Below are 23847 nucleotides of genomic sequence, written 5' to 3' on the forward strand. Positions count from 1 at the left end.
ATTCTAACTGGGGTGAGGTGGAATCTCAATGTTGTTTTGATTTGCATTTCTTTTATGGATAGAGAAGTTGAGCATTTCTTCATTTATCTATTGACCATCCTTCTTTCCTCTTCAGAGAAGTTTCTCTTCAAGTCTTTAGCCCACTTATTTATCAGGTAGTTGTTTCTTTGAGTATTTGTTATTGGGGGATTTGATTTTTTGAGTTGTAAGTATTTTTAGATATGAGACCCTTGTCGGTTGTATGGCTAGTGAAGATCTTCTCCCAATCCGTGGGCTTCCTATTGATCTTACTATCTATTTCCTTTTCAGTGCAGAAGCTCTGCAGCTTCATGCAATCCCATTTGTCCAAGCTTACTTTGATTTGTTGTTTCTGAGTCTCTATTAGGAAAATTTCTGGCTGTGCCAAGGATTCCTAGGGTTTCTCCTATTCCATCCTGTAATGTTTTCAGAGTGTCTGCTTTGACTCCAAGGTCTTTGATCCATTTGCAGTTGATTCTGGTGCAGGTTGAGATATAAGGATCTAGCTTTAGTTTTCTACAGGTGATTAATCAATTTTGCCAGCACCATTTACTGACGAGGCTGTCTTTCTTCCATTTTATTTTATTTTTTAGCTCCCTTATCAAAGATTAGGTGGTTATAGGTCTGTGGGTTCATTTCTGGGTTTTCAGTTCTATTCCAATGATCCTGAGGTCTGTTCTTGTGCCAGTACCAAGTTGTTTTGATTACTATGGCTTTGTAGTAAGTAGAATTTGAAATTTGGTACTGATATTCCTCCAGCACTGCTGTTTCTATTAAAGATCATTTTTGCTATTCGGGGGTCTTTTATTGTTCCATATAAATTTTTGGATTGCTTCTTCTATTTCTTTGAAAAATGAAGCTGGAATATTGATAGATATTGCATTGAATTTGTAGATAGCCTTTGGAAGTATTGCCATTTTCATGATGTTGATCCTTCTAATCCAGGAGCATGGGAGATTTTTCTATTTTCTAAGTTCTGTTTTGATTTCCTTTTTCAGGTGTTTAAAGTTTTCATCATAGAGGTCCTTCACTTCTTTGGTTAAGTTAATTCTTAGGTATTTTAATTATTGTGGGGCTATTACGAATGGAGTCGCTTTCCTGATTTCAGCTAGGCTTTTCTCATTGTTGGCACACAGAAAGGCTACTGATTTTTGAGGGTTAATTTTATACCCTGCTGCTTTGCCAAAGTTTTGAATCAGCTCGAGTAGTTTGGGAGTGGAGACTGTAGGATTCTTTAAATACAAGATCATGCCATCTGCAAAGAGGGAGAGTTTTACTTCATTTTCCCCTATTTGGATCTGTATGTTTGCATCTTGTCTTATTGCTCTAGCTAGGTATTCTAATACTAAATTGAAGAGAAGTGGAGAGAGTGGTAAGTCCATTAATATTGAGAGTTAGAACTGAGATGTGTTTGGTAGTTCCTGCCATGTTATTCACCTTGTCGTGGGCTGTGACAACTGGGTTCTTCCTGTGGTTCTTGGATTCTCAGTTTGGGTGCCATTTCTTGGCCTTTATTGTGGTTTTGTTGGTCTTCTATGTGTAGGATATCTTAAGTATCTTTTTTTTTTTTTTTTGGTGTCTGGTCGTGGGGCCTGAACTCTGGGCCTGGGCACTATCCCTCAGCTCTTCAGCTCAAGGCTAGCACTCTACCAGTTGAACCACAGCGCCACTTCCGGCTTTTTTCTTTTTTGCTTACGTGGTGCTGAGGAATCGAACCCAGGGTCTCAGGCATGCAAGGCAAGTGCTCTACCACTGAGCCACCTTCCCAGCCCTTAAGTATCTTTTGTAGGATTGGTTTAGTAGAGATACATTGTTTCAGTTTTTCTTTGCTATGGAAGTTTTTTATTTGACCTTCCGTTATGAAGGATAGTTTAGCTGGGTACAGTATTCTTGGTTGATAGTTGTTTGTTTTTAGGGGGTGGCATATATCATTCCAGGCTCTTCTTGATTTAATTTTCTCTGCTGAGAAATTTGATGTTATGCTAATTGGTTTCCCTTTATAGTCGACTGATCTTTTCTCCTTGACAGCTTTAAGGATTCGTTCCTTGGTCTGAATTGATCCTGTATGAATTATAATGTTAAGGTGGGATATCCTGTTCTGGTCTGGTCTACTTGGGGTTCTAAATGATTCTTGCATCTGAATAGGCCAATCTTTTTGCATGTTTGGGAAGTTCTCTGCTAGGATTCTGTTAAGTAAATTTCCTAGACTATTAACCTCTGTTTCTAGGTCTCCTCTGCACCCATTACCTTCAGTTTACGTCTTATGATGGTGTCTTCTAAATGTTGAATAGATCTATTATATGTCTTGGATTTGTCTTGGATAGTTGTATGTTCTTTCTCAATAATATCCAGGCTGTCTTCAATCCCAGAGATTTGATCTTCTCCATGGTTTAACCTAATGTCAAGATTTTCTACTTTGTTTTTATTTCCTTTCCTTCTAATTGGTCAGCTCTGATGACTGCAAATTCTTTGTTGGAGTTTTGTTTTAGATTTTGTATGGACTTCTTTACTTCCTTAATTTGGTGTTGAGTGTTTATTCTCAAATCCCTTAGTTAATTGGTTATGGTTTCCTTGGACTCCCTTTCCTTCTGGTGGGCTCCATTCAGCATTTCCTTCATGGCCTCCTGGGATATCTTCAGCTGTCTTCTTATGAATGCCTTCATTGATCTTTTTCTATTCTCACCCTGCTCATGCTATTCCTGTATTTATCTTTGATTAGCTTCCTCATGCTCATGAGATTCCTGTATTAATTTTTGGTTAGCCTCATCATGCACGCAAAGTTCCTGTATTAATCTTTGGTTAGCCTCTTCTTATCATCTTATCTTATCTTGTTCTTATTCTTGTATTATCTTATCTTATTCTTATATTATTCTTATATTATCTCATTCTGATTCTTATCTTCTTATCATGCTGGCACTGAGTCCTTTTCAGGCTTTCAATCTTTTCATTCACCAAGTTTACTATTAGTTTTGTAGAGCTCTTTGGAACTCTCCTCTGGATTATTCATTAACTGTTCTGTCACCTGATTATCATGAGTGGGAGTTGAGATACCTGGACTTGCCATTTTTCTTGTGTTTCTCCAGCTTGTTCTGTCCATTTGGTATGAAAGTAACACCAATTTTATGCTAGAACCCTATTTTAAGGCAAGCATTAACCAGAGTCCTGTAGTTGCACAGATTGATTGACTCAGTGAAAATGGCTGTAGATACAATCTAGCTTAACAGATATAATCTAGCTTAACAGATACAATCTAATTCAACATCCTACAGCTATGGATTAATGGGCTAAGAAAGTCAAAGAGGGATTTAGTAGACCAGAAATTAATCGGTTTAGGGAGAATTGTGGGGGAAAAATAGGATTAGAGGAATGTGGAGAGCTAAAAGGAAAGAGGGAATTTAACCAGGTTCTAATTTCAGAGAGGAAACAGAACAGAATGAAAGGAGAGAGATAAAGAAACAAGGAAAAAATGAACAAATAAAAATTTAAATTTAAAAAATGAAACACTTAAAATTATGTAACTATAAAGAAATAATACTGATAGAAAAAAAGGATAGAATGAGAGGAGGAGAGAGATATAAAGGAAAAATGGAAAAATAAAAAACTTAAAAATGGAATACTTAAAAATTATATAAGTATAAAGAAATAATACTACTATTAAAGGAGTTAAGCCTAAGAGGTTGTGAATTGAGTAATCAATTTCTGAATTAAGTATGCACACAATGAAAGATAAGGCCTAAAAATTGACGATGGGTATATATTTGGGGATGAGCAGAACAGCAATTAAGTCACCGAAAAAAAAAAAGGACCAAAAGGTAAAAGAGTTTTTTTTTTTTAAATACCACAAGCACACCTAAAATAAAAATTATGAAAGAAAAAAGAAAACAATTTAAAAATATTAAAAAAAATAGGTTAAAAAAAGAGTTCTTTGATTTTTTTTGGGGGGGGGGAGGAATCTTGTATCTCCCCTGTGTCTGTAACCAGTCTCTTGGCAGAGTCTCTGATTTGCTTGTGGTGTTTTGTTTTCCTGTCATTTGATTGGTTTCTTATGTCAGTTTGTTTGAGCAGGCAGAAGGTAGCTCTGCCTTACACAGGACTTTTGTGAGCCTCCTCCCAGGCTAATTCAGTGGGAGGGAGATCTGCTTTCCTTTTTCTTTTTTTTTTTGGGTGGGGGGGGGTCCAGTCTGGGCCTGGGAGCTGTTCCTCAGCTCTTCAGCTCAAAGCTACTTGAGCCATGGTGCTACTTCCGGCTCTTTTCTTTTTGCTTATGTGGTGCTGAGGAATTGAACCCAAGGCCTCAGGCATGCAAGGCAAGCCTCTACCACTGAGCCACCTTCCCAGCCCGGGAGATCTGCTTTGAGTATCACAAAAGAGGGAGAAGGCTGTTGCCTCTAACTTGCAGTTGCTGTGATGAGGCTAGGTTGTAGGTGGTGTTGAAAGCTATCAACAACCAGTAGCTTTTCTCTGAAAAGCTACTGAAACACTCACAGAGCCCAGCCTGGAGCCATTCTTAGGATTTATGTTTACTGAGTTTCAATTGTTGTTCTATACTGCTTTCCAAAGTGGTTGAAGAAGTTTACAGTCCCACCAAAAATACAGCATCTGTTGTTATTAGAGGTCTTGATTATAGCCATTCTAACTGGGGTGAGGTGGAATCTCAGTGTTTTGATTTGCATTTTTTTTTATGGCTAGAGAACTGGAGCATTTCTTCATGTGTCTATTGGCCATTCTTATTTCCTCTTCAGAGAAGTTTCTCTTTAAGTCTTTAGCCCGCTTATTTATCGGGCAGTTGTTTCTTTGAGTATTTGTTGTTGGGGGATTTGAATTTTTGAGTTGTAAGTATTTTTAGATGTGACACCCTTGTCAGTTGTATGGCTAGTGAAGATCTTCTCCCAATCTGTGGGATTATTGATCTTGCTAGCTATGTCCTTTGCCATGCAGAGGCTCTGCAGCTTCATGCAATCCCATTTGTCCAAGCTTTCTTTGATTTGTTATGTTTCTGGGTCTTTATTGAGAAAATTTTGGCCTGTGCCAAGGAGACCTAGGGTTTCTCCTATTCCTTCCTATAATGCTTTCAGGGTGTCTGATTTGACTTTGAGGTCTTTGATCCATTTGGAGTTGATTCTGGTGCAGGGTGATATGTAAGGGTCTAGCTTTAGTTTTCTACAGGTGATTAACCAATTTTGCCAGCACCATTTACTGTAGCCCTAATAATTTTTAACTTTTACAATCAAAACATTGAATTTTTTTTTTGGTCGGTCATGGGGGTTGAACTCTTGGCCTGGGGTCTATTCCTTAGGTCTTCAGCTCAAGGCTAGTGCTCTACCACTTGAGCCACAGTGACACTTCCGGTTTTCTGAGTGGTTTATTGGAGATAAGAGTCTCACAGACTTTCCTGCTGTACTAGTTTTGAAATGTGATCCTCAGATCTCAGCCTCCTGAGTAGCTACGATTACAGGCTTACAGGCGTGAGCCACCAGTGCCCAGCTGAAATTTTTTAAACTCATATTTGCTATAAATACACATTAAAATAACTCTTGGTAAGGTAGATTAGCATATTTGGGATGTTGTACCATGTTTAGTCTTGGACAATGTAGTTCATGCTGTTATAGTCCATCGTTTTGTGCCTATAGCTGTGCTTCTGCTTTTCTTTCAGCTTGAACAAAATATAATTAATTCATCAGATGATTATTGAAATTATATTTTCCAAAATATCTTTATCCTTTTATGTAAGGTATTTTATGCCAACCCAGATGTCTTTCAATGTTCATCTTTTCTAATTTTTCTTTTTCTTTTCTTTTTTTTTATTGTGAAAATACTGTACAGAGGGGTTACAATTACATGGGCAAGATAATGAATACATTTCTTATCAAGCATTGTAGCCTCCTCCTTTGTTTCCCCTTCCCATCCCTTCTTTTCTAATTTTTCATTCATTCATTCTTCCATTCAAAACAATGATTTAGTTATTCATTTGAGCAAGTAATCACTATGGGCTACTATCATTCCTGAAGAAATAGAAATCTGTAGACATAGTATCCAGCCTTATGGAAGCCCTTAGTCTCTTAAACATATAAACTAATGAATTACTGTTAAAGCAATAAGTGCAATAGTAAAAACAAGTGTGAGGTACCCACAGAGAACCAGAATAGAACTTAATTGAACTTTTTCAGCTGTAAGTAGGGTTTTGAAAGAGATGGTGCCTGAGCTGGATTTTTTTTTTAAGGGCAAAGAATTAATTAGGTAAAAAGTTTTGAGTTTTCTATTAACTACAAGAAAATAATCTGTTTCTTAGATATTGTATATGCTATTTCTTACTTTTTTTCACTGAATCATTTTCACATGCATTCAGAATTGCTTAATTATCTAGTTTTTCAATGCTTTCCCAATTTAAGCCTTCCATATTGAATGCAATGTGCAAATATTCAGACCCTACTGTATTATAAAGTTGTGGTGACAGTGGGAACATTTTTGTATAAGTAATGCATTATTTTTAAAAGAATCTTTGAGATATTTGAATTTATTTTTTATATACTTGAGGTATTTTTAAAGACCTTTAAAACTGCATAATAATATGTGTTGGGCTTAAAATTCAGTGCAGATTGCTTTTGAAGATGTCTGTAAAAAACAGTTAAAGTATGATACAGAAGTTCATCAATCTCCCAAATACTGTACTTTTGAGGGGAATAATAAGTTACTAGCACTTGCTTCTTTTATTTATTTTCTTACATTTTGTGTAACAATGTAAGCATATTTTGGAGTTCTGTGAATGAATACAATTATGCTTTTCTTTCAATAAAGTAATCATATCATTTACTCTTTAAACGGCATAGGATTATTTTAGTCCTTTTGTTTCAGAGCATTTGTCTTTTAGATGGATTGAAAATTTTTGCAAATGCAGCTTGTTTTGAGGTTATCTTGTTTATATATTTTTATATGTGTCTCTCTTAAAATAGAAATTTAGGTCAAATTATAACTTGAATGTAACTTTACTACAGAAAATGAGTGTGCCATTTTTATAACCTAAATTCTAAATTTTAAGAACAAAAGATCAAAGTACATCTTATTTGAATAACTGGAAAGAAGTTTCAATTATTTTTTCCCAAAACTTTCTGAAAGCAGTTATTGTTTCCAATATAAATGTGAGGTTTAGAATGATTATATTTCAAGAAATTTTTTTATTCTAAAATTTTAATGATTTTGCTTTCAAATTATGGAGGTTCTCCTTTGGGGACAGCTTTATTTGAATTGTATGTGACATTATTTTTATTTCTTAAGGCTATGATTAAAAGTTTCATGGATGTCTACCAGCTTGCAAGCACTAGAATTGCTACCTTAGAGATGGAAATGACATCTCATCGAAATCACATTGCAACCTTGAAATCAGAGCTTCACACAGCCTGTTTACGTGAAAATGAAAGTTTACAATCAGTAAGTCCTTATATAACAATGTTTTTCTCTTCTTTAACTCTTGAGCCACATTTTTTTTTCACATTTACAGTTTTGTTTATGAGATCATTCACTAATGTGTATCATTTGGGGGTTAATGATCAAGCAAGCAACATAAAATTAGTATGGAGAAAATTTTGAGGGAAGAAAAGCAATTAATGTTTCCATTGTATCATGTATAAAGATATGCATATTGTTAACAATGCTAAAACACCACGTCAAGATTCCTTTGTGTTTGGCAGTGCAGCTGACAGTTGGATTTGGCAATATGCATAGTTAAAGCTTGCAACTGTCTGAAGATTCACTGTGTCCCATTAAGACAGAATATTATTAATTATGCGTATAACCAAAATGGTAATTAGAACATGTGATTATTCTCTGTAGAAAACTAGACTTATCCATAATACATGCCTAGCTCAAGATGCATGTTGTGATTCATCTATATGATTAAAATTCAGCTTCAGCACTCATTTTATGTCTTAAAAATTTCAGTCCATGATGAAATTTGGGCCCACTTAAGACTAAAAAATATTTTCTACATTTGAAATATGTGTTTGGGGAGTTTTAAAAAATGAATATATTGTGACATAAAGGAGTAGAATAAACATTTAAACTTTTTTTTCTCAAACAGTAGATATGTCGAAGAGATTCAGAGGGTTACCATAATTGCAATATGACTTTTTCTTTTGGTTTGGTTATAATGGCTCATGGTGATTTCTAAGAGAAAAAATACATAGCTGTATGCTGGTGGCTTACACTTGTTAACCTAGCTACTCAAAAGGCTGTGAGTTGAGGTTCGTGGTTGGGAGCTAATCCTAGGGCAGGAATGTCAGAGAGACTCTTATTTCCGATTAACCACCCCAAATCTGGAAGTATAAGTGTGGCTCAAAGTGGTAGTGGCCTAGCTGTGAGCAAAAAAGCTCAGGGACAGCGCTCAGGCCTTGACTTCAAGCCCCTGGATCAGCAAGTCATTTTGAGAGGTGGTTCACTTTAGAAATGGTTCTCAAGGTAGGCAGCTCTATAATATGGAAAGATAGCTGTGTGATTTAATATATACTCTGAGGAGAATGCTGTTCAGTTCAACAACTCCACAAGATTTGTGCAATTCTTTTTCCATAGTTCAGAATCATTATTTCTCAAACAGCAATATGATTGTATGATAAATTTCATTTTTCCAGCAAGGTGTCAGTGGCTTACGCCTGTAATCTTAGCTACTCAGGAGGTTGAGATCTGAGGATCATGGTTCAAAGCCAGCCCAGGCAGGAAAGCTGTGTATCTCCAATAAACCACCAGAAAGCCAGCAGTGGTGCTGTAGCTCCAGTGGTAGAGCACTAGCCTTGAGCTAAAGAGCTGAGGGACAGTGCCCAGACCCAGAGTTCAAGCCCCATGACTGACAAAACACACACACACACACACACACACACACACACAATGAACTCTGAGGGAGGTAGATGATAGATCTTAGCCTTTGATTTTCTAGTGAGAGGCAATATTGCCTGGTGAATAAGAGCCCTGGGCATTGGGCCTATATTCAATTAGGAACACTATCAAGTCTAAATGACAAGAAACTTGACTAACATGATATTTTAATAGATATTTTTCTTACATTCCAAGAAATCTAGAAGTTATCCATTATTTTCACTATTTTAGTTACTTAAAATTTTATTTGAATTTTCTGCAATTCCCTCATTGTCATAAAGTAGCTCTCCAGTTCTTAGACAAACTCAGAATTATAGGATGACCCAGTAATGTCTGATACATACATAGTTCCATGTATTTATATGCATACATTGAAAGGCTTTCTTTTTAAAAAATATTTTTCTCATTTAAATACTTACATTTTTTTTAATTGTGAAAATAACGTACAGAGGGGTTACAATTACATGGGCAAGCTAATGAGTACATTTCTTATCAAGCATTGTTGCATCCTCCTTTGTTTCCCCTTCTCATCCCTTCCCATCTCACCCCCCCCAAAGTTGTAAAGTTCATTTTCTACATAACATCTTGTACATCTAATTGGTGCAATGGGTCCACCTGTATCACTAAACAAGAGAAAATTTTTCAAAGAAGTTTTAAGCAAAAGTCTACTTACACTCTTTTCATTGAAAATGGTAATATGGTTATTCATACTTTCTTATATTTTTTATTTTTTTATACCAGTATTGGGACTTGAACTCAGGGCTTAGGTGCTGACCTTTAGGTTTTGTTTTTTTTTCTGTCAGTCGTGGGGCTTGAACTCTGGGCCTGGGCACTGTCCCTCAGCTCTTCAGCTCAAGGTGAGAGCTCTACCACTTAAGCCACAGTGCCACTTCCAGTTTTTTCAGGGTTAATTGGAGATAAGAGTCTCACCAGGAATTTCCTGCCTGAACTGGCTTTGAACAGAGATCCTCAGATCTCAGGCTCCTGAGTAGCTAGAATTGCAGGCGTGAGCCACTGGCACCTGGCTTCCTTTTTTTTTGCTCAGGTTGGTACTCTGCCACTTGGGTCACAGCTCCACTTGAGGCTTTTTGCTAGTTAAGTAAAGAGTCTTTTGGAATTGTCTCCCCAGTTGGCTTCAAACCTCATTCCTCAGATCGCAGCCTTTTGAGTAACTAGGATTATAGGAATCAGCCACTAGCCCCCAGCAACATATACCTTTAATGAATCAAGGGGCAAAGGAGTTTTAATGAATGGATACTTGATTAACTAATATTGTGTGGTATAAAAGTCAGGTAAGTTTAGATTCTAATTTTACTCCTGTCCATTGCTAACCATGAGGCTTGGATCTCAGGGTTTCCATTAGTAAAATAGGTAGAATAATACTGTTGCATGACAGAGATGTTGGGAGATCTGGTGAGAAGTGCTTTGGACTTCACCTTGTACTTAGTGAGTAGCCCCCAAAAGTCATTTATTATTTTAATCGCCATTATCTTGATAGAAAGTAATTGGATTTTATCACCACAGAAAAGCTTACTAGCGTCTAACATTTTCAGCTGCAGACTTCATAATTTTGTTCTGCTTCTTACTATAACCTTGAGATGTCAAAAGGGATGTTCAATATGGAATTGAAGGAAGATGCTAAGCTCGAGGTAGGAATTTTAAGCTAGAGGCATACAGAAAAGTTTTGGAGTTGTTATCAAGGAATAGACTACATAAGCAATTTTTTTCATAATTTTAGTTATTTTCATGTTTCACAGTTTAGCCTTGATTACTATTTAATAATGCGAGTTCTTTCAGCATTTTCTTTTACATTTATAGTGGATTTCAGAAAGATACAAATTTAGTTTCCTTTATTTTCACAATCTCTCACTTTAATTCAGTGACTAAACCATTTATATTTAATATAATTACTGATAGGTTTGGACTTTTTTTTGTTGATCATGGGGCTTGAACTCTGGGTCTGGGCACTGTCCTTCAGCTCAAGGCTCAAGGCTAGTGCTATACCATTTGAGCCACAGCACTACTTCAGGTTTTCAGGTAGTTTTATTGGAAGATAAGAGTCTCACGGACTTTCCTGCCCAGGCTGGCTTTGAACCATGATCCTCAGATCTCAGCCTCCTGAGTAGCTAGGATTACAGTCGTGAGCCACCAGAGCCTGGCAAGTTTGGACTTTTGTCAAAAATTTTGTTTCATATTTGTTTCTTTCGTATTTTTGTTCCTTATCCTTCTTTTAAATTATTTGAATTTATTTTAATATTCCATTTTTATTTGTGTATTAGCTTTGTGAGTATCTTTTCATATTTTAGTGGCTGTACTAGGGAGGTATATGTGATATACATTTAATAATCTACTTGGAGTTACTGTTTTATATCTTCCAAAAAAGTATAAGGACCTTATAAGAGTAAAAGTTCATTTTTCTTCTAACATTATATTGTAGGTATCAATATATTTTATATATATTAAAAATGTCATTAGGTGATTATTGGTTTTGTTTTATGTGTATTTTAAACTTATAAATAATGATCATTTATAATTATCTAAATTGCCTGTCTGTGTTTTCTTTATTCTTGAAGATATCTCTTACCTTCATATGTTCCTAGCACATTCTTGCAACATCTAGTCCTTGCTTTCATTTTATAATATAGTTTGATTCTGTTTTCATACCATTTTGGTTTTGATGTCTTTGGTCTCTTTAGTTTTTATTTTAGTCACTTTAAAACTCTTAATTAATTCTCTCCTCTGACAACTACTTCATGTGTCATTGCCTCTTACAGGACTCTCATATAAGGCTTTAGAATAAGGTGGTCATATGTATGCATTCTGGCAATGTATTAGCCATATAAATAAAGCATAATTTTATTATTTTTATTTTTAGCTTGAACTCAGGGTCTGGGCACTGTCCTGGAGCTTTATCTGCTAAAGGTTAGAGCTAGCTCACTGGAGCCACAGATCCACTTCTGACTTTTTGGTGTTTAATTACAGATAAGCATCTCATGGATTTTCCTTCCCAGTCTGGTTTTGAACTGCATTCCTCAGATCTCAGCCTCCTGAGCAGCTGGGATTCCAGTCATGAGCCACAAGTGGTTGACTCATAATTTTTGATATTTGTATTTGTAGATTAAAATGCCTACTTTATAGGATTGATGAGAGTATGAAAGAAAAGTACTGTTTTTGGTGCTGGAGGAATATCAATACCAAATTTCAAACTCTACAACAAAGCCATAGTAATCAAAACAGCTTGGTACTGGCACAAGAACAGACCTCAGGACCCATGGAATAGAATTGAAAACCCAGAAATGAACCCACAGACTTATAGCCATCTAATCTTTGATAAGTGAGGTAAAAAAATAGAATGGAAGAAAGACAGCCTCGTCAGTAAATGGTGCTGGAAAAATTGGTTAGTTACTTGTAGAAAACTAAAGCTAGAGCCTTATATATATATCACCCTGCACCAGAATCAACTCCAAATGGATCAAAGACCTCGGAGTCAAAGCAGACACTCTGAAAACATTACAGGATGGAATAGGAGAAACCCTAGGTCTCCTTGGCACAGGCCAAAATTTTCTTAATAGAGACCCAGAAACACAACAAATCAAAGAAAGGTTAGGCAAATGGGATTGCATGATATTGCAGAGCTTCTGCATGGCAAAGGACATAGCTAGCAAAATCAATAGAAAGCCCACGGATTGGGAGAAGATCTTCACTAGCCATACAACTGACAAGAGTCTCATATCTAAAACCTACCTGCAACTCAAAAAATTAAATCGCCCAAAAACAAATCCTCAAAGAAACAACTGACCAATAAATAAGTGGGCTAACGACTTAAGAAGAAACTTCTCTGAAGAGGAAAGAAGGATGGTCAATAGACACATGAAAAAATGCTCAACCTCTCTAGACATAAAAGAAATGCAAATCAAAACAACACTGAGATACCACCTCATCCCAGTTAGAATGGCTATAATCAAGAACTCTAATAACAACAGATGCTGGAGGGGATGTGGACAGAAGGGAACCTTACTGCATTGTTGGTGGGAGTGTAAACTTGTTCAACCACTTTGGAAGGTAGTGTGGAGGTTCTTCAAAAGACTCCACATAGAGCTTCCCTATGACCCAGCAATCCCACTTTTGGGCATTTACCCAAATGTTTACAAACAAGACCATACTAAAGCTACCAGCACAACTATGTTTATTGCAGCATTATTTACCATAGCTAAGATATGGAACCAACCCAGATGCCCCTCAGTAGATGAATGGATCAAGAAAATGTGGTATGTATACACAATGGAATTCTATGCCTCCATCAGAAAGAATGACATTGCCCCATTTGTTAGGAAATGGAAAGACTTGGAACAAATTATATTAAGTGAAGTAAACCAGACCCAAATAAATATAGGTCCCATGGTTTCCCTTATTTGCAATAACTAGTATATGTCTGAGACAAGCAGAAATGGTCAGACAAGTTGATGTTAGGCGAAATGAACCCCAAGATAAGGACTCAAATGGTTTTTCTTTCTTGCTATTGTTTCTAACATATTTATAAGATTATTTCTTTGTTGCTTTGTATGTCCCTCCCCGACCGTATAACCCCTGTTTTCACTGTCTTTGATGTTGGTATAATTTGTGGAGGGGAAGAGAAAAACCAAATTGTTTAAATAGGAATACAGGTAGACCCATTGCAACAATGATATGTACAAGTTGTTATGTCAAAAAATGAACTTTACAACTTTGGGGGGTGGGGGGGGAATAGGAGGTTGGGATGGGAAGGGGAAACAAAGGAGGAGGCAACAATGCTTGATAAGAAATGTACTCATTACCTTGCTCATGTAATTGTAAGCCCTCTGTAGGGTATTTTCACAATAAAAACATTAATAAATAAGAAAAGTACTGTTTTTGGCATATTAGTAGATACTCAATAAATTTAGTTTTCTTTCCTACATGTAAGAAGATTTTTTTTCTTATAATTCAGTATGTCCACAAATAAGCTACATACAGCTTTAAGCGATATATACTAACTGCAAGGAAATCATTTTATAGTGAGCAAAGGAAATAAAATAACCATTATAACCAGTGCTTTAGCATATAAGTCAGTAGTAATGATAGTTTTTCACTTATTTAATGAATTGACAAAGTGAGGACAATGAGTGCGTACTTTGTTATTGTTGTTTTTGTTGTTTTGCAGTACTTGGGTTAGAACTAAGGGCTGCTCACTTACCAGGCAAATCCTGTTCCACTTGACCCAAGCCCCTATACTTTTTTGCTTTAGTTTAGTTTTTCATGTAGAGTCTCCTACTTTTTGTCCATATTGTCCTTGAACTATAATTTTACTACTCCTTCCTCTGTATAGCTGAAATTATACCTGGGCATCATAATGCCAGACTTTTTTTGCCCAAGCAGGTCTTGAAACTTGATTGTTTCATCTCTAGCTCCTGCATCACTGGAATTAGCAGTATATACTTTTTGCTGTTTTATTAATATCTTACCCATTCATCACTGGATCATAATGGAAATGTGGTAACTCAGTAGTTGCCTAATAAGTATTCATTGCTATTCAAAATGTTAATATATGATGCTACTCTAATTCTTATAAAGCAACACAACTGAGCATATTGTAAAATTGAATATCTTCAAAACTTCATCCCTCTTCAGGGATGATATTTTAATTTTTTGTTCAGTATCATGCATTAATAAATGCTGGAGTTCATCTAAGATTTCTCAACAGCTGTATACTTGCCAACACTTCTGATATGCTGGTCTCTGACCCATGAACTTAGGCCTGTTCCAGAATTTTATCTTGAGATGTGGTAACCAGAGAGGGTTTTGAGTAAAGAGCCTTTGAGTCCTATGTAGGCCCATAGAGAACAGACCAACAGTCAGAACTAATTACTGGTCGGTATTTGGAGGCTAGCACACCCACGGCTGTGGAAAAACATATTTCAACTTGTGAAACAGACAGGGCCAAACACAAATACATCTCGCTGCAAATACACTACTGAATTGCTTAATTTGTAATATATATTTAAAGAGCATGTTTTTAACCCTATAGGACTGTATTTATGAGAAGATAATAAAGTCAAATCAAAGTTCTGGTTAGTATATTTGCAGAAAGATAAATTTCATCATTGTACAGATTATACCTACTCTGATAATTAAGTAGTGCTCTGCTATTAACAAATGGTGATAAGTTAAGATATTTTGGTTGTTAAAGATAAAAATTTTAAAATACCGTGAGTTCTCAACATTTTGTCACATTTGTTTTTATGACTTTTTTTGAGAGAGAAGTGTCATTTGTAAGTGCTACATGAATAGCAAACAGACAGACTTTTTAATTCTTTTTAGGTAAGCTGAAGACATGGTTAAAACAAGCACTCTACTGAATAGAGTGAAGCTGAGTTCAGCCTCCAGGATCACAAAAAGAATATATTCTTTTTAGATATCTCATACCAATAAAAATTAACCCAGTGGCTCTTAAACCAAAATATGAGTCATAATCTTTATGAGCCTGGATTATTAATAGATATGTTAATCTGACAACAAACGTATAAGAGACAAAAGAAAAACACAAACTAGAATTCTTTTAAAATTAATTAACTTTTGTGCACAAAAATATGAAAACGGTGAAAATACAGCCAACAGAAAAGGAGAAAATACTTACAATTATATATCTAATTCAGGGTATAATATTCAGAATGTGAAGAATTCTTGTAACTCAGAAAGAAAAAGATAACCTAATTTTAAAAATGGGCAAAAATTTGAATAGACACTTCTCTAAAGAAGATATACAAATGTTCAACAAACAAATGCGTAGATGCTTAACATGATTATTCTGGAAATACAAGTAAAAACTAAAGTGAAATAATACTTTACTCTTATTAGGATATAATTAAAACATAACACAGAAAAATACAAGTTTTGCAAGAATATAGAGCAGTTGGAAACTTCATTATTACTGCAAATTTAAAATGGTGAAATCATTGTGGAAAATGATTTGATGGTTCCTCTGTAAGTTAAATTTGAAGTTACTGCAGGACCTAACAATACCATTCCTAGTATATACCTTAAGAAAATTAAAAGTTTTGCATTTCTTTTATGGCTAGAGAGGTTGAGCATTTCTTCATGTGTCTATTGGCCATCCTTCTTTCCTCTTCAGAGAAGTTTCTCTTTAAGTCTTTAGCCCACTTATTTATTGGGCCTTTGTTTCTTTGAGGATTTGTTGTTGGGGGATTTAATTTTTTGAGTTGCAGGTATATTTTAGATATGAGACCCTTGTCCATTGTATGGCTAGTGAAGATCTTCTCCCAATCCATGGGCTTTCTATTGATTTTGCTAGCTATGTCCTTTGCCATGTAAAAGCCCTGCAATTTCATGCAATCCCATTTGTCCAACCTTTCTTTGATTTGTTGTGTTTCTGGGTCTCTATTAAGAAAATTTTGGCCTGTGCCAAGGAGACCTAGGGTTTCTCCTATTCCATCCTGTAATGTTTTCAGAGTGTCTGCTTTGATTCTGAGGTCTAAAATATAGAACCAACACAGATGCCCCTCAGTAGATGAATGGATCAAGAAAATATGGTATATATACACGATGGAATTCTATGCTTCCATCAGAAAGAATGACATTGCCCTATTTGTTAGGAAATGAAAAGACTTGGAACAAATTATATTAAGTGAAGTAAGCCAGGCCCAAAGAAACATAGGTCCCATGGTTTCCCTTATTTACAATAACTAGTATATGTCTGAGTCAAGCAGAAAAGGTCAGATAAGTTGATGTTAGGGAAATGAACCCTAAGATATGTATTCAAATGTTTGTTTTTCTTTCAGGTGATTGTTTCTAACACATTTATAAGATGATTTCTTTGTTGCTTTGTATGTCCCTTCCCCATGGTATAACCCCTGTTTTCACTGTATTTGATGTTGGTATAATTTGTGGAGGGGAAGGGAAAAAACAAATACTTTAAATAGGGATACAGGTGGACCCATTGCAACAATGAGATGTAGAAGTTGTTATGTGGAAAAATGAACTTTACAACTTTGGCGGGGTGGGGAGGGGTTAAGGTAGGGGGAGGGGTGTGGGAGAAGGGAAGGGATGGGAAGGGGAAACAAAGGAGGAGGCTACAATGCTTGATAAGAAATGTACTCATTATCTTGCCCCTCTGTACAGTATTTTCACAATAAATAAAAGAAAGAAATACACTCATTATCTTGCCCATGTAATTGTAACCCCTCTATACGGTATTTTCACAATTAAAAATAAAGTAACCAAACAAATACTTGTACATGAATATTCATAGCAACACTCTTTTCAATAGCATTGTGATGCAAACAGCCCAAATGTTAGTCAGATGATGAGAGGATCAACAGATGTAATATATCCAGACAGTACCAAGTAGTATTACTTAGTCAAAAAGAGTAATGATATTCTGGCAAATATTACAATAAGGATATACCTTCAAAATATTATGCTAGATGCAGAGGAAGCCAGATATAAGAGACTGTATTTTTATGATTCTGAATATGTGAAATGACCCAAATTAGCAGATCCATAGAGACAGGAAAAAATTGGTGCTTGACAGAGTTTCAGATGCAGAGACAATGTAGAGTGATTGCTAAAAGAAATGTACTCTTTACTTGACTTATGTAACTATAACCCCTCTGTACATCTTTATAATAATAAAAAATAAAAATAATAAAGGGTAGAGGTTTCCTTTTGAAATGATGAAAGAGTTCTGGAAATAGATGATGGTGATACATTTGCATATTATAAATGAACTTGATGCTACTGAACTGTTTTTTTAAAGTTACTGAAATGGTAAATTTTATGTTATGTGTTTTATTAAGAATTACTTCATTGACTTCTTGGGTGGCATGGGGTTTTGCTTACACAAGATAGCAGTATATAACACTAAAAGTAGTTTGATAGAAGAAATGGAAAATAGGTGCTAGAACAGAGTTCTATTTTCTTTTTAGTTCCAAGACCAGCACTCAAAGTTGTCCCTAATGCTTTTGCTTCTTGCCTAGTGTTCTACCTATTGAACCATGCCTTCCACCCCTAAAGTAGACTTTCTGATGGACACACATCAAATTTACTTTAGGAAGTAAATAATTTTATCTCTTTGGGTCTTGGTTTCCTTGGTTGTGAAATGGAGAATTTTGACTTCATGAAATCTAAATTCCCTCTCAGCTCTAAAATCCTTTCATTCAGTTTTGAATTCAGATTGAACACTGAATTGTATGTTTGATTTCATCTCTTATTTATTATAACAATAAAAGGAGTGGTTTCTAAATGTGATTTTATTCAACACCAATAACCCATCTACAAATATATATCTTACAATATCTCTTGTAACAGGCTAGTCAAAAAGTCCCCAAAATAATCTGAAAATATATTAGTGTATTTGTAAGAAGTATTTCTTTCCTCATGCCTGTTTTTTATATTTAATATGTTAGGAATGTGAACTTTTAACTCGTCAAACTATTGTAACATATTTGAAAATTATAGTAATTTGATTAAAATGTTGCCTATAAGGCAAAGAGTTTAGTTAATAGAATCCATGTGTAATTAAAATGCAGAACTAAATGTAATCAGACTCCAGTGACCAGTGCCTTCATATTGATAGTTTTACAATGTCCTCTGGGGTTGAAAGTTTAAATGTTACAGAATATAATAGCACTGCAGAACACAAGCTGGCAACCTGGCTGTTTGAAGTTACTTAGGGTGATAGGACAACCACATCCAGAGTCTCCTTATTTTAGGAGTATCTTTTGTTAGCAGGTGGTAGAAGCACAGGGCTGGTGTGCTGATCAGAACCAACCTCCACAGCACTGCTACATGGACAGACCAAGATGGTCTCCTTTTTAATAACATTTGCTTTAATTTGAGTGAATTCACTTGAATTATATGCAGGTTACAGACACAACACTATGTACCAAACCACAAAAAAAGTAAAAGAATTTTCCTGAACTTAAAAAAAAATACCTTATTTTTTTCTAGACAGTTTTAAGAGTCGACATCCTGTGTTAGAGTTCTCTAATCATCACCAGCACAATTTACAATCAGAACACACAGAGCGCCAGTTCAGACCAGCTCATCTGTTGATCTTGGCAGAGGCCCTTCATCTCACTGCATGCAGCTGCCACTTGAGAGTCGGGGGCACTCAGCAGAGAGCCATGGGAAGGTGGGATGCAAGTCTGGTCAAAGCATGAGCACATAAGCCTGTTTCATTTCAAGTTGTGTGTTGCTTAGGAAAACAAAATATTCTTTTTTAAAATTTCACTGCCCTCCTCTTCTTCTTAACCTAAAATTAAATGAGGACCTCTCATGAGCCACTGCGCTCCAGGCATAAAAAATTGTAATGTCTGGCTTCCAGAAACTGTCCCGTCAAAATGTGCTTCTGATTAGGTGGCTTAATTACAGCTGTGAAAACAATGTTGATTTAGGCCTCAAGATTCCAGGGCATGTCAGCCGTTATTAGCAAGCCTTGGAATGAATCCACCATTTTAAAACTCTGTAGCACCAAAGTCACCCTGTTTGACAACTTTTTATTTAGATGTAAAACTTGCCAGAAGCAGTACATTTTATACAACACATTGTCTAATGCATACTTTCAGTTGTATCACCATTAGTGGTCATTAAGGAGATAGTTACCTCCGTACTTTTCCAAGAACCAGGAAGTTCTAGTCATAAAAAATAGTAACTTTTGCCTAGTATTTTTAAAGGGTTGACTGACATAAGAATTAATTTTAATTCCTTTAATTCAGTTTTATTTTAAATCCAGCATGTTAGTTTAACCACCCAATTTTATTACAGATAAATTTTTCTGACAGTTTCATTTGCTGTTAGGAAATAAAATTGCAAAATTTTTTCAACATGGGAAATAATGACTAGTTAAAAAATGTTATATTTGAAACTTCCCTTGCCTCAAGCTGGTTTAGACACAAACTCAGTTTACTTTTGGAAGGAAACGAAACTCATTAAATAGTTTTTAATATTTTAATATAGCATATGTGTTTTTATAGTGAATAACTTATTAGATATGTATTTACACCTGCAGGGGATGCAAAAGTTGTAATAGATATTTTTAGTACTTTGGACTTCTCAGTGCAATTGTCACCAGTATTGTAAAAGTTATAATTACATATTTTAAATAGTTTCAATTCCATTGTATTTTAAATATCTGAAATTCCCATTGTATGCTATGAATGATTTTGTATTTTCTAATAATCCTAAAAGTGGATATTGTAAAGAAAGCAATATGCAGAAAGCATAGTGGTGAGTTGAGCACCAAATATAAAAGGCCATAATTCTCACAAGAAACTTTTGCTTGAAAATTCAGAGTTCATGCCAAACCGAATACCCCAAAGAGAACTAAGTGATTTCTTTTCAATGAAATCTCCCACATGTTAAATTCAGTGATGTGGGTGGTCAAGGCACATCTTTGGTTTGGCTCCATGAATAATTAACTGGCTAACTCTGAACCATGTATGGACAAGCAAGATTTTTGTCTAAGTTGATTTAATAGTTTTAATATATAGGTAGTTGATTCTGAGGAATTGATGAGTAATTAAATTGATGATGATGTCTGTTTTGTGTGTCTAATTGAAAAATTAACAAATTGTTTAGGTATATTTCTTCCCTCAAAACACAAGTTGATGACTTGAAAGTGAATACTGAGCAGTGGATTCTAAGAGTTTAAAATAGTAGTCTTATGAACAACATCAGTAACATGGTTTTTTTGTTTTTTCCTTTTCAAGACTGGGGCTTGAACTCAGCCCCACGCTTGGTTGGCTGGTTTGCACAACTGCTGCTCTAGCATTTCAACCATGCATCCAGTCTGGCTTTTTGCTCATTATTTTTTGGAAATGGAGTCTTGTGGAATTTTCTGCCTGGGTAGCTTCAAACCACCATACTCCAGGTCTCAACCTCCTGAATAACTAGGATTACAGGCATGAGTCACCAGCACTCAGTCACTATTCTATACTAGAGAGAAACTTCACATATTCATTTATTCCATTTATAATCCAATCTTTATATCAAGCTTATAAGAGAAATACCATTTATTTGTTCATATTCAAATGAGGCAAATCAGTCCCAGAGAAGATAAATAATTTGCCCAAATCAGAGGCTCTACATTGAAACTCTCATCTGTTTTTGCAAAATCTATCCTCTAAACATAGAACTAGATAATATTTTAGAGAAAGAGAATTCCAAGCTATGCAATAGTGAGAAAGCATTAAGAATGTCCAAATTTACATTGAGTGAGTGTGCTTTTAGGCTGCTAAGAGACAATAATTTAAACTTGAACAAAAGTGTTATCATTTTCTGTGTAAAAAATGTATAAAAACTATGTGTAAAGACTGATAAATTCACTAGGTCAACAACTAATGCTTTTTTTTTTTTACTAGAACAAAAAGACTTTACTCTTTTCCCTTGAAGTTGCTTTATACCCCCAAATTGAAAGTGTACAACCTTGAGTTTTGGTCATATTGCATTTGTTCTTAGGATTTTATGGTAGCTAAAAACCTGGGAGAAATAACTATCTTAAGTTCCCAGAACTTTGGCTTAGGGAAGACTTTGGTAGAATATGAATTCATCTTTTCCTTTTGAATATCATTTTGTTTTCAAAGTTTTCCTGACCCTAACTGAAGCTAAGCTTTTCCAGAATGCAATGAAGTTTGTAAGATTATTTTCATAGTCTTCATCAGTTTGTTTCTAATAAAGCATAGCTGAAAATAATGAATTTGAACTTAAATTTTAATATATAAATTGTATTCAGTATAGATTTTATTTAATTTTTCTATAACAAGTTGACTTGTCTTGATGGCTTATGACTCAGTTTTATTAAACAATGCCATGTAGGAGATTCTAGATTTTAGTATTCTACTTATATATCTCCTAATTGTTTTTACCTTTTAGTTAATGTAAGCATTTTTATTTTTTAGATAGGTGAAAAGACCTAAGAAGGAGTTTTGAAGTATATGTCTGTACCTATTTATATCTGTATATAGCTATTTTCACTCATTATTTTGTTGTTTTATATTTTGTCTATGGAATTATCTTGTTTTTTTAATATTTTAGTTCATTTACTTATATTTCCTGATGGTATTATTTGCAAATTAACTTAATTAAAATGTATTAGGTGGTATTATTATCAATTAAAATGTATTAGATGGTATTATTTGCAAATAAACTAACTCAATTAAAATGTATTAGGTATTTTTTTCTAAGTAAGGTTTTATAAACCAGGACATTACCTATTGTACAACTAATTGAAGATTAAAAAGGAAAACAAAAGTCAGGATATTTGAATTAAGTTTATTGAAACAGCTCAACTTTGCTAGTCACATAGTTTCTTCCTTTGATATCACTGCTAATATAAGACTTGAGGTGTATAGTATGCTTTTTAGCAGTGATTCAAAGAGTTTAATCAGATACTATTTCAGTACTTACTTAGTTTAGCAATCCTGGATCCCATTAACCATTTTTATAGTTTACTTAGTTTTATTTTGCATTGAATTTGTGCCCATAGTAAAGAAGCTCTACCAAAAGAATAATTATGGAAATTTACTTCATACACTCTTTAACAGATCAGTTCTGTTCATCTTATCAAAATTCTTAAACCACTACTTGATATTTAATGTTTCAAGGCCAATGTTAAGAAAATTGTGATAGTTCTATTTAAATGGGCTCTTCTTTTATTGAAAATCAAGATCTACAGTGTATAATTTGAAAGAAGTGCTAGACAATAGCAGCCCAAACCCCTCTTGTTTTAAGTAGACATTTAGAAGTAAAATACACAAATTTTATTTAAAAGGACAATTCATTTTAAACATAAAATGTAAAGATCTTCTAATACATACTTATCGGTTGTAGCATTTTTAGGGTGGTCAATCTCTTTATTTGATTTTTTAAAATTAAATCAGTTTTTTTCTTATTTTTTTTTTCCTGGAAAGAAATTCACTTGTACTTCACTGATTTTTTAAACATACTTAGGCATGCTGAATTCTTTTTGCTTTTAAATGTATCAAGCTTTCTTTTGCTTGAAATCTTATTTTCATTCTTTTGTCTAGTTGATTTTTCCAAAATTGAATCCCAAGTTTCTTACAGAACACACTGTTACATTATTATAGCCTTTCATTGTACCACGATATAATTAATTCTTAATTGACCATTAGACTACAAGGACTATGGGAATGGTAGATTGCCCATGTATCTTGAAGTTAGCATGGTATTTGATGCAGGTTATTAAGGAAAAATTGACTAGACATTTAACTTCAAATTCCAGTTTGTGAGGCTAGTTTATAGTTCATCAGCTATTTATCAGTTTACATATCTAAACCAAAGGTTATGACTGTATTTAGTATTCTCAATGTGGGTTCAGAATTTCTATATAATCAGGTCATCTGTTATGTGTCAGGCTGTTATTGAAAATGTCATATTCTTATGTCTCTCCATCTTCTTAAGAGAATGAAACAGAAAAGAATATTGTTGATGTGATGTTGTATTTGAATTGTTCACCTGAGATCAGAAATTGAGTCTTTGTTTATATCTTATTCATTGCCTACTATACTATTGGAGTACAGTAAATAAGTAATAAAGGTAATGGTGAGAAATAAACTAGTAGACCATCTGTTGTTCTTAAAAGTAAAACAAAGAAGAGAAGAAATACTTTTTTAAGCTAAAAGTTCAGATGGATAGAGTTCTTTGGGATAAGTTTTGTGTTTAGTAGAAATCATAATTTAGGTAACAAATTGTTCTTATATGTTGCCATTCAATATCCTTAAGAAAAATACTGGTTATTTGTTTATTAGAAGAAATTACAGAAAGATATATAGAATATTATAGAAATTTTAGACTACTTCTAAGCTATAATCAATAGCTTCTATCATATTAATAGCAATAGAATGGCAAGAGAAGAAAGGAAAGAAGGAAGGAAAGAAGGAAGGAAGGAAGAGGGAAGGAAGGAAGAAAGGAAGA

At 34.6% G+C, this 23847-nt stretch overlaps 1 protein-coding gene across 1 annotated transcript in view; it reads left to right on the top strand.

Moving 5' to 3' along the window:
• Ccdc171 (coiled-coil domain containing 171) overlaps positions 1 to 23847 on the top strand; it is a 310385-nt gene that overhangs the window by 257162 nt on the left and 29376 nt on the right. Inside the window, exon 24 of the mRNA XM_013020745.1 lies at positions 7291 to 7443. Coding sequence (XP_012876199.1) covers positions 7291 to 7443 — 153 coding nt within the window. The remainder of the gene's footprint in view (positions 1 to 7290; positions 7444 to 23847) is intronic.

The sequence above is a fragment of the Dipodomys ordii genome, unplaced genomic scaffold, assembly GCF_000151885.1.
Source record: "Dipodomys ordii isolate 6190 unplaced genomic scaffold, Dord_2.0 Scaffold53, whole genome shotgun sequence".
Classification (NCBI taxonomy): domain Eukaryota; kingdom Metazoa; phylum Chordata; class Mammalia; order Rodentia; family Heteromyidae; genus Dipodomys; species Dipodomys ordii.